The sequence below is a fragment of the Sminthopsis crassicaudata genome, chromosome 4, assembly GCF_048593235.1.
Source record: "Sminthopsis crassicaudata isolate SCR6 chromosome 4, ASM4859323v1, whole genome shotgun sequence".
NCBI lineage: Eukaryota > Metazoa > Chordata > Mammalia > Dasyuromorphia > Dasyuridae > Sminthopsis > Sminthopsis crassicaudata.
The window spans coordinates 350,208,272-350,220,544 of NC_133620.1; the positions used below are offsets into that span (position 1 = coordinate 350,208,272).

The window sequence follows — 12,273 nt, forward strand, 5'->3', positions numbered from 1 at the left end:
GTTCTGATCATAGCTCAGTTACTGTTTGTGTAGATCTTTCTTTATTCCTTGTTTGTTAGCTTCCTTCATCTCTAGCTTTCAGGATAAAAAGAAATGAATATAAAATTATTGGCAAAATCCCAGAAAATTCTGCTGATTGTTGAGTGATTTTTCCAAGCCTTAAACACAAACAGATCATTTTATTCCTGTCCTGTTTTTTAAGACTTAGTAAATAATGTAGGATTTTAGTGCATATTCTCTTATGGCCCACCATATTATTCCTGCTCCCATACATAATTTCCAGTATAGTGTAACATCTTGCCCTATTTCACCTCAGTGAAAATGTCACTCTGTTAAAAAGATGCATTGTAGGATTTGTTCTCAGATTCAAGAATGATGAAAGAAAAGCATAGCAACTGTTGGAGCCTACCAAAGTCAAATGTAGCTTTAGTTAAATTTTAGTGATTCAAGCTGGGTGTGTTTATGTTCTGGACTATTTGCTTTAATAGTATTAGCATTTAAATTGTCACAACTAGGCTTTAAAGTTAACGCCCCATTAAGATGCACAGAGGAAGTTCATAGCTCTTTTGCTACTGTTATTTCAGTCTGTGCAAGCTGCATCTTCAGTGCTATGGCAGGGTGTTCATTACATAATGAAGATGTCTCTCCTACTAAAGGAATGGAAACTAGATTTTAAAAGAATATAACATAAATACTTAGACAGCTGAGTAAACTAGGATCTCTGAATCAATTAATTTAAATTTTATTTGGCTTTCATCAATTACAATATGTTTTTCCATACCAAAAACTTCTTGTTGATCCATAGTACCCATAAATGAAGAAGATATCATTGGAGGGTTTCCCTTCAGAGATTTGTAAACTATCTCTGATAGTTGCTCAGTTTGCAATTCACAAGAAAACTTAGAATGGCTGGCATAACAAAATCCACCTGAAGTCTGAAAATCCAGATGTGTTCTTTCTCTTATGTCACCACCCATTAGAACACTAAAATTTACAACTTAGTTGACCATTTGATAGTCAGTGAAGGATTTAGAATTAAATCCACCTTTGGAGTCCTTTAGCAGGATTGTTTTTTGGTGGCTATTGGGTGTTAAGAATTTGTTCATCATTTGAAATCAGCAGGCACACTTGAGAAATCTTAAGTTCTGTGTTAAATAGGGAAAATACTTTTTGTTTATGCCATCAAATTTTTTCTTGAATTTAGTAGGACCAAAGAAGTACAGAATTTAAAGATAAAATCTTTTTAGGTTTTGGTTTTACTCAGGACTTTAATATAATTTTGCCAAAGCACAGACTAGAAGAGAAACTTTTTGTCAGTGCAGGAAAGTGTAATTATAGGCATGCTTCATTTGAAAGCTCTTTTTATTTAAAACAATATCAGCTAAGAAAAGAAAAGTTGCCGTATAATATACTTATATACAGATCCATTGAATGAAAAGAACTCTATCAGCCTTTCATTTTTTAAATTTATTTTTTAATTAAAGCTTTTTATTTTCAAAATATGTACATAGATAATTTTCAACATTCACCCTTTCAAAATTTTTTTCCTTCCACCCTTTTCCCTAGACAGCAAATATTCCAATATATGTTAAACATAGGCAATTCTTCTATACATATTTCCACAAATATCATGCTGCCCAAGAAAAATCAGATCAAAAAAGGAAAAAATGAGAAAGAAAACAATGCAAACAAACAACAACAAAAAAAGTGAAAATACTATGTTCTAACAGCCTTTTATTTTTAAATGTTTTATTGGAGCTTTTTGAGGCCCCACAGTTATTCCCAACATGCCCCACTCACCAATAGAAACATCTTTTACAGCACAGAAAAACAGTTAATACAAACCAAATAATATAGTGATAACCTATGAAAATATTTCATTCGAGTAATCTATTCTGTCATCATTTAACAATCCAATTTTTAGTGTCTGGTCATTTTCTTTATTGACACAAAAGTGTATAGGGGAGATTATTTTCTTTATGATCATCTTTTCTTGGGTTGTTTTAAATTGTCTGTCTTCTTGGTTCCTTACTTCTGGTCCTAGCCATTTTTGTCCAGAGAAGTCTTACTTCCTCAATATCCATTTGAGCTTGAACACCTTGTAATTTGGTTTCCATCTATATTACTTTATTTAAGCTGCTTAACAATTCATCTATGATTGACTCCCTAACCCACAAATTCAGAGGCCTTTTCTTAATGTCTCTGTAACATTTGAACCATTGACTAGACCTACTTGATGCTGTGGCCTCCTTTGACTTCTCTTATACATGCTTCTTTGTGATTCCCGGTCCATTTTGTCTATTGGTTCTTTCTCTAGATCTTCTTCATTCCCCAAATGTAATTGTGCTCCAAGACTATACTTACCCCTATTTTCTCCATATACTTTTCATTGATTTCATTAACTTCCTCAGTTGCAATGATCATTTCTATGTAGGCTACTCCCAAATCTGCATCCTTAACCTTTTAACTTCTTTTCTGAGTGCTAGCTTCTTATTTCTAGCTGCATACTGTACATTATGTGAATGTTCTACTAGTATTTCCAACTTAATGATTCATCTCAGTATCTTAAACTGATTCATCTGCTACCACTCCTCTGCTACTATTCTTACTCCTTTGAATTGCTCACAAACTGCTCTTCACTCCAACTTCCCTGTTTCCATGTGGCACAGTAGATAGAGCACCAGCCCTGAAGTCAGGAGGACCTGAGTTCAAATCTGGTCTCAGACACTTAACATTTCAAATCTGGTCTCAGACACTTAACATTTCCAACTGTGTGACCCTGGACAAGTCACTTAACCCCAATTGCCTCAGCAAAAAAAAAAAAAATAATATATATATATATATATATATATATATATATATATATATATATCTTTACTCTGGCCACTTTTTACTTCTTTTGCAGTCGATACCTCCATTTCCATTCCTCCTCTTAGTATTCTTGTTTAAGCAATAGATTGTGTTTTTTTTGTTTTGTTTTAAGTACCTACTATGTGCCAGGAACTGGGGGTATAAATATAAAGGATGGAATAGTCCCTATTCAGGTTTTATGTTAAATCTTCCTTATGTGAACTATTAGTTTTTAATTGGTTTCCCTGTCATCATTCATCGCCTTTCTAATTCAACCTGTACTTTTCAACTGGGTTAATCTTTTTAATCAATCATAAAACTTTTAGTGGGGCTCTACTGAATAAAGTTCAAAACTCAGCCTAATAGTTCTTACTCACTTTTAACACATTCTGTTTTGATAATTTTTATTCCTTCTACTAAATTGTAGAATTGTACTGCTGGAGAGTAGGAGTTATGTCTTATTCATTTACCTGAAAATATCCCATATTTAGCAAAGTGCCTTGCCACATAGTAGGTATTTAGAGTGTTTGATTGAATAAAAAAATGCTGATTCATTTAAGCTGTGTGGAGCATTGGGAGACATAGGGCTAAACTGGATTTGATGCTTTGGTTAATCTGTATATAGTTTTGTGTTTGTTTTTTTTTTTTCTGAGGCAATTGGGATTAAGTGACTTGCCCAGGGTCACACAGCTAGGAAAAGTGTTTGAGGCCAGATTTGAATTCAGGTCCTCCTGACTTCAGGGCTAGTGCTCTATCTACTACGAAACCTAGCTGCCCCTAATCTGTATATAGTCTTGATCGTGATCCTAGCTGCCAGAAATTTGTTGGTCCTTTAGGAAACCCCTTTAGGCTGTCCCTTGGTACCATGAAGCAGAGTTTATTGAGACACCATTAAATTAGTTTCAGCATTTATTTTCCTGACCTCTTACTTTTAATGTTCCTAGTTGCATCCTTGGGGAACTGTTTACAAAGAAGCCTATTTTTCAAGCCAATCTGGAACTGGCTCAGCTTGAACTAATCAGGTAAAACAGTGGTGGGAGGGAAGGAAGAAAGGTGTATGTGTACAAATGCATTCCTTGGTGTGAGAGTTAATCTGTTCTTCTAAAATCTGTGTCACATTGTTTTAACCACATTGTTAATGATTAACTCTTGCTATATGTCAAGAATCTTTAGGACATTCTCCATAAAGTTTGTTTCTGATCTCCTTAATTAGTTTTGTAAAGTACACTGTTGTAAATAGTATAAGGAAATTTGACTTACTAAGCTGACTTTGGGGATAGAAGTGAGATTCTTGAAGGGCTAAATTCAAGTTCAAGATAACATTGCTACAATGAAGGAGCTAAGTTTTGATCTCCAACTAAAAGCTTATTATCATGTTTCATCTGTTATAGATGTAAAAAGATAGTTAACTCTGCTTATTTGTGAGTCAAAATTCTGGTTATCCAAAGCAGCTTTTTCCCCCTGCTTCAAGTTGATTTCTTGACATCTAATACATTTTAGATTCTACGTCTTCTGATGGCCATAGGTTGTAGTTTGTTGTTTTCAGTTGTTTTAGTCATGTCTAACTCTTTGTGACCTCATTTAGGGTTTACTTAGCAAAGATACTGAGTAGTTTGCCATCTCCTCAGTTCATTTTACAGATGAGGAAACATTGATTGTAGTTTATGAAATGTAAATTAATGTTAATATCTAAGCAAAATAGAAGGAAAACTAAATCTGCTGAGTGCAAAAGAGAGGAACATTCAGAGGAACAAGTTCTCTATTTCCTATTGTTAATGGGATAATTGAAATCTGCCATGGAAATTAAGACACCCACAAATAGAATGGACATTGTTATTACCATACTGTGAAAATTAAAGCATATGTTCTTTTCATTTCTATTAACCATCAGTAATCTACAAAAGTGAAAAGACTATTTATTGCCAATCTCAGTCATGATATTTATGCTGGTATTCTTCTCTCCCCTATCCTCCAATATTCCAGAGAAGGGAGAGGGAAGGATATCTCTTGGAAAATGAAGGAGTTCTCAAGATCTTATCTTTCCAATTTACCCTTGAACTTAATCTTATCAAGAAGCCCAGACCCTCAGGAGGTAGTAGTTATGTGTCTGGATTTTTCAGAAAACATATGGCTGGCTAACTCCTTTGCATGTTTTCTGTTTTGCTTCTAGTCGACTCTGTGGCAGCCCCTGTCCAGCTGTGTGGCCTGATGTTATTAAGCTACCCTACTTCAACACAATGAAACCGAAAAAGCAATACCGTAGGCGACTGCGTGAGGAATTCTCTTTGTGAGTTTTACAGAAGTGGGCAATTTATACTTGATAATGGTAGTATAATCTCAACTACTCTTAGTATATAGTATAATATATAATATAATGTAGCATAATATAATATTTTGTTGTCTTCAATATAGCTATCTACCCCCTCAATGGTTTCATGCTATCCACTGTTATAAAGTATTTATTTTTGAGACATACAGCTTTTTTGTAACTTCAAGGGATTCAGTTACTGATGTGTATTTTCACAGATGTTTAATGGACATATTACTATACTAGCATTACTGTCATTATTCATACTGTTATATTCTGCAGCACAAAATTGGTAACTTTTTTGTTAATGAAATTAATGTTATTTTAAAGTTCTCCCTAAATTCAACTTAGTTCTTGATACATTTGTATATATTTCTGGGTTTTAAAATTCTTTACTCAGTCATGTCTCTGTATGAGTTACTAAACTATTCTTAACTATTTCCCACGAAGTATGTTAGTATTACTGTTTTTTCCTCACTGTATATGGAACTAATCATTTCAAGACCTTTTAATAGGAAGCTTTAGCTTTGAAAACTTGTCTGTTTAGACTGATTTTTTCTTTTTGGTTTCCTTTTACAGTATTCCTTTGGCTGCTCTAGACTTGCTCGACCACATGCTGACACTGGATCCTAACAAGCGCTGTACTGCTGAGCAGGCCTTGCAGAGTGACTTTCTTAGAGATGTTGAGCTCAGCAAAATGGCTCCTCCAGAGTAAGTGCCCCTGCTCCTTTTTCCCTAGACCTTTGATGATGTGGGACTGAGAATTATTTTTGTAAAGTTCTGAACATGTGAATAGTATTCTGAGGGAAATCAAGTAGCTTATAATATCTCTAAAAGAAAGATAACTGAATTCAAAAGTTAGAGAGACATGAGGGTAAATAGATTTGTTTTAGCTCAGTTTGACTTGTTTCCTTTTCCTGTTAAGTCTCTGGCATATTTTACAGCTTCTTTCTCTTCTGAGTGTTCACTTTCATTTTTTTCTTCCTTTTCATCCTTTTCTCCCCAACCCAAAAGAAAGTGAAGTTCTCTAGAGTGAAGGGCTTAGAGCCAGGAAGTTCCTGCTTCGCCTCTGGAGCTCACTAGTTTGTGACTGTGAACATGACTTTCTAGGGCTTTGTCTACTAAGTTATAGAAGGGTGACAATCTCTATTGAGGTGCTACTGAAGAAATACTGGATCCTCGATGTAATGATGTGACTCCCCACCTTAATTTATAATGTCTCTCTCCCTTCTCTAGTATCTTCTGAGAACCTCGACATGATTGGCTCTGAAGTCAGAGGACCTGGGTTCAAATCCCATCTCTTAACACTACCTGTGTGACCTTGGGCAAGTCACGTAACCTCCCTAGGCCTCAGTTCCCTGATCTGTAAAATGAATGAATTAGACTAGATGGTCTCTGCTATCTCTTCCAAGTCTAAATATACTTTGAAGCGTAGAGAAAATCCAGAAGCTCTTGTACTCCAAGGAATGGTGATGGATTCTGTTTCTTGGCCTGTAGAGCTGATAGACAGAAAATCGTCTGGTGTTTGAAACTTGTCAAAAAAAAAATTTTAGGAGAAAGTAATGTGTAAAATATATGTGAAGTCAGTAATTAATATGTTAGGTTCTTTTTACAAAGAGGTTTTCCAAATTCTTTTCTTATACTTTAATATTGCTTGAGATACATGAATTATATAAAGATTTACTCGTTTCTTTGTTTTACAAAGGTTGTTTTTTTTGTTGTTGTTGTTTTGTTTTTTGGTTTTGTTTTGTTTTTGGTATTGTGTCATGAGATTTGACATAGAAGCTATTTGTATTGCTGTATAAAAAAGTGATTGAAAATACAAAAAAAAAAAGTCTCATGGATAAAGAAATTAATGGTGTTTTCTTGGGAAGATTGAACATGAGTAAAAACAAAAGGACTTTTTCTTTTCTATTTCTTAATTTTTTTTTTCCCCCTTTCAAACCAACATTAAGGAGCGATTCCAAAATAATACTGGTTTTTTGATATGTTTTGCAAATAGTAAATAGGTTGGTCTTCTCTGATTATATCAAAATTGAGCAGACATTTTTTTATGGTGGTAAAAGTCCTTAGCCAAGTAAGGAGAGTAGTGTTTTAAAACTATGAATAGAATCTGAGTTAAAATATAAAATTTTGTCTTTAATATTATGAACACTTTCACTCTGGTTTTAGGAAGTTCTCCCTTTCTTTTGTGTTCTCAACTAAGGTTTATCATGAGACCTAACCATTTTAATGGCGATTTAATAGCAATTTTAATGGGGGTCAGCATGAATAGTACAAAAGAGCACTGGATTTAGAGTGAATAACTATGTTTGAATCATGACTCTGCCATTTAATATCTTTGCAACTTGAAGCAAATTATTTAATTTCTCTAGATCTCAGTTTATATTTAAAATAAAAAGATTTGGAATAGGTGATCTTGTAAGATCTCTACCTCTAAATCTTTTATTACTAGTTTGTCTATCCAGACTGTTGCCTATATTTTTTCATTCATCTTCTTGGTCAATATTTGTATGTTTTCCTTCTTGTTTTATACTTTCTTTCCCCATTGTATTTCTCCCCCTATCAAACTCCCATACACATTTCCCCTTGCCTTTTTCCAGCCTTCCCCACTGGCAGGATTGCCATGAACTATGGAGCAAGAAACGTCGGCGGCAGAGACAGAGTGGCATTGTGGTGGAGGAACCACCTCTGTCCAAAACCTCTCGAAAAGAAACTACCTCAGGAGCAAATGTGGAGCCTGTGAAGAACAATAGCCCAGCACCACCCCAGCCTGCTCCTGTCAAGGTGGAACCTGGGGCTGGGGATGCAATAGGTCAGTGTAGAGGATTTCGTGTTTGTTACAAGCACCATTCTGGTGAGAGCTACTATTAAAAGATCACACAAAAATCATTGTACTTGACTTTTAAACCTCTTCCATTAAAACATTAGTAAAAATGTGGCATCTTTCTTAGTGAGAGAGGAGAAAATGATACACAGCTTTATGTATTTAGGCTAGGGAGAACCAAAACATCATCTTTATTAAGTTTAAAGAAACCGAGCTAACTGTATTTTATTGGCTAAATGCTTGATAATTTATTTTTCACAAGTCGGACTAGGTAAACCAAATGTGACCTACTACTTAGCACCAACTTTAACGTAATACACTGTGAAACATTGATGTCAAGTGAATAGTTCTTTTGAAGATTTATCACGGTTTTTTTGGTTTTTGGGTTTTTTTGCTATATGTTTCAGAAATATTTTCTGAGTTGAGTATATCCAAATATGTATGATGAGTTGTTATAACAAGGTTTTGTTATAATAGCAGCTTTTCCTAGATAATATATATTAATTTCCCACCCTTCCTAACCAATCTTGTCTCTGTCTGGATTCATACAGTTTACAAAGTAAATGCACATTTTTAACTACTCATCTGGGCATAAAATAGTAACTCACAGTAAGTGAATTTTTAAAAATTGATTTAGTGTGTCTAGGTGCTTTCAAGTACATCAGATAACAGTTATCATGAGAAATGAGGATATAGAGTGAGACGTTCAATTCAAAGTATCTGCTGGAATGGAAGAGACTTGATTTTGCCATTTCAGGAGGGTTAACCCCTCTTTTCTGCCTCCTCCTTCTGTGATGGCTCCACTGTCTCTCCACAGGCCTTGGTGACATCACACAGCAGCTGAATCAAAGTGAACTGGCAGTGTTACTGAACCTGCTACAGAGCCAGACTGACCTGAGCATCCCTCAGATGGCACAGCTGCTCAATGTCCATTCCAATCCAGAGATGCAACAGCAGCTAGAGGCCCTGAACCAATCCATCAATGCCCTCACTGAAGCCACTTCCCAGCATCAGGATTCCGAGCGTGTGGCCTTGGAGGAGACTGTGAAGGAGCCCCCCCCTGCCATGGTAGCCCAACCCTCAGCAGAGCAGACAACCCCTGAAGCATCTGGCACACCAGGTGACGTGCAGAATGTGCTGGCAGTCCTCCTGAGTCAGCTGATGAAAACCCAGGAACCAACAGGCAGCCTGGAGGAAAGCAATGGAGAAAAGAGCAGTGGGCCACAGGGGCCTCGAAGAACTCCCACAATACCACAGGAGGAGGCAGCAGGTAAACAGACCAGTCATGAATCTCATTGAGCTCAGGTGCTGTTGCCCTCTTAAAAAAAAAAAAAAAAAAAATCTCTTTACCATTTTCTTTTTCACACCAATGGCTTTGGGTTTGTTTTTTCTGTAACTTTATCTGCAGAGGAATCTAGCACCAATGGCATTCTGCTTCCCCATCCACTTTCATCCTAAACTTTCAAAGCCTATCGAAAAATACTCTGTACATACTTTTTTCAAATCCCCAGGAAGTAGGTAAGTAGGATCCTTAAGGTGTATATAAGCAAAGAAATGGCAACTGTGGCTGATGATTCATCTTGTACCATCATATGTGTAGTTGCCAAGCTAGACCTAGCACATGAAAATTCTGACTTCCAAATCTCTGGGCCATTATATTTTATTTCTATGCCTGTAATGTATTGAACTTTAAAGTTGCTGGATACCACAGTGTGTACATGTAAGATAAAAAGAACAAGGAAAATCAGAACCATTTTGGAATGTTTCCTAATTAGACAATTCATACCATGTGTTTTCTTTATCAAAAATAGTAGCATATAAACTTCATTGTTTTAAGCTCCTTCCTTTGTAATGGATAATGCAAAGGGCCCCTAGAAGGAAGTAAGTCTTGTTTCAAGATTAAAGAAAAGAAACTTGCCACTCTTTCACTCACTCATATAACCTCCGAATGTGATTTTGGGTGATGGAAGAGTGTTTGAATTTGGTTTGTAAAAATTGCACACATATCTGATGTTTTCAACTCCCCACCAGTTGTAGTTATCCATTTAGACCCAAAATTTGAAGAACAACAAAGATTCAATTCACTAATTTTTCTGTTTAAGGCTCCTGATTTCAAATTTCATGTGGTATGATTTGGGATATGGGTATCTGATCTCCACATGCATCTACATACACTACAGAAAAGCACCAACATGAGCCAGTTAGAAATGTTTAGACTTAGAGAGCTTGGAGTTTAAGGCCATCCCCCTCATTTTATTGTGGAGAAAGCATACCCAGAGTGACTTGGCCAGGGTCATACAGCTAGTTAGTAACAGAGCCTAAACAAGAATCAGTAATTCAAGTGTTGCTTTAATCAAAAGAAAAAATTAAAATTAAGAGGTTTCCACTCCATGGGATAGTAAAGAAAACTAATATTCTGCCATTCTGTTACACACATAGTCTCAATTCTACTTAAAATTGTTAAGAGGAGAAGTATGTTCTATTTTAAATAGAATACAATGAAGGAATCCTACCTGATAATTAAGCCAACAAACAGTTCACTAAATATTGAAATTGTGAGTTAAAATTAAATCCTGGCTTAGAGCCATGACTTGATGGATTTTCTTTGAGAGGTGATTATAAATGTCACCTCTTTAATTACCATACCTGCCACTGGATTATCTAGTTGATATCTTAACCATGTCTCTCTTCTTGTCTCCCTCCTGCTGCCTTTCATTTGAATTATTTTGCTGTTTGTTAGCATTTCCAGCAGAGGGCAAGCTGGGGATGTCAGAAATGGTGAAAGGCTGTCAACTTAGCTACAATTTAGCTGCTTTAGAATTGCTAAGTAAACTTTCTAAGTCATCTGTGTATTTTCTTAGCACAGATCACTGAGAATTGACTTTGCTATCAACCCTCAAATTCTTTAGCTGTTTAATAGTATACTGTGTAAAAATGTTATCTTTATTTTTTATTCTTTCAAGCAACCTTATTAACATTATTGATTATTTTCATGCCAGCTACAATGCTACTTCATACATATAAAAAACAGAAAAAAGTGTTTGATCTCAAGAAAGATTATTATTATCATTATAAGATAACTGGGTTATTTACATGAAAGATAAAATTTAATTGTGAAAAGAGGTACAATTGAGAGAATATAAATGTTTACCTTCCATTACAGTTCTGAATTTTCAAAGTAGTTTGCCCCCTGAATTAAAATATATGATTTTTAACATATGTAGTCCAAAAAATATTTATAACTAGGACTGTGGACTTTCATATATAGAAAAGGGGCTGGTGGCAAAGCCTCTGAAATTTATGTATGTAAGTGCTTGTGTTATTAGCCCTCAGTTATATAGGTGTAGACTTTTTATCTAAGTGTATACTTTTTAATTTGTGGCTTTTCCATGGCTAGATGTGGTTTTGGGGTTTGGGGTTTTATTATAAAATTTTAAAAATCTCTACCACTTAGTAATCAGTCAACCAGTCAGTCATCGAATATTTATAAAGTGCCTACTCTGTGCTTGGCATCTAAGCACTATGCTAATTCTATTCCTTCCATTTTCCCAACCCAACCTTATATATGCATAGATAGTATTTTTTAACTTTTTAAAATGCTTTCACATGTGTGCTCAGGGAATTCAGATTTATTTTAATAGTAGCTTTGCCAAATATAAATAAAACCCATGATGTATTCTAAAGTCAAATAAAAACTATTTTTGGTTTATCTGTGCAACTGCTGTCCTCTAGTAGCTCAGATAATCAAGAGTGAGTATATAAGAATCCATACATATACTTTCAGTGGCAACAGACAGGAACATGTGGTTATTTGAAAAAATGCACTATTACAAAGCATTAAACCTTTCTCGTTAGCAGTATGGCCCCCCAGAATTCCAAAAGTTTTAATCTTACCATAGCAGTTTTACTCACAATACTTTTAGTGTTCATCAAGTAAAGATATTTTACATCACACCACATTTGGGTCCAAAGAAATTCATTATCTGATACTAGCTGCTGTAGCCAACCAAACTGAGCTGATATTGGGGGCAGAGGGGAAATATGGGCACTAATCTGAGGAAAACAATGATATTTAGAGCTACAAGCCCACGGTATATTAACTCATCTCTTCTGTAAACATGTAGCATTCATCATCGTTGTGATAAATAAATTTTTTTCAAGAGTCCGGTGGGTGCATGACACTATACATGGCACTATCAGATTGTGCCTACAAAGGAAAAACTGGTGCAGGTAGGGCAACAGAAAGTATTTCTTTGTAACCGGATATTAAAAATGGGCAGTATCCTTT

At 35.3% G+C, this 12,273-nt stretch overlaps 1 protein-coding gene across 4 annotated transcripts in view; it reads left to right on the forward strand.

The window, feature by feature from the left end:
* CDK12 (cyclin dependent kinase 12) overlaps positions 1–12,273 on the forward strand; it is a 79,485-nt gene that overhangs the window by 30,171 nt on the left and 37,041 nt on the right. For all 4 annotated transcript variants that reach the window (XR_012481202.1, XR_012481201.1, XM_074261378.1 and 1 more), the window contains exons 9-13: positions 3,795–3,872; positions 5,021–5,137; positions 5,738–5,869; positions 7,762–7,973; positions 8,803–9,255. Coding sequence is in view for 2 of the 4 variants with exons in the window: in XM_074261378.1 (XP_074117479.1) it covers positions 3,795–3,872; positions 5,021–5,137; positions 5,738–5,869; positions 7,762–7,973; positions 8,803–9,255 (992 nt within the window). In the remaining 2 variants the exon portion in view is untranslated. The remainder of the gene's footprint in view (positions 1–3,794; positions 3,873–5,020; positions 5,138–5,737; positions 5,870–7,761; positions 7,974–8,802; positions 9,256–12,273) is intronic.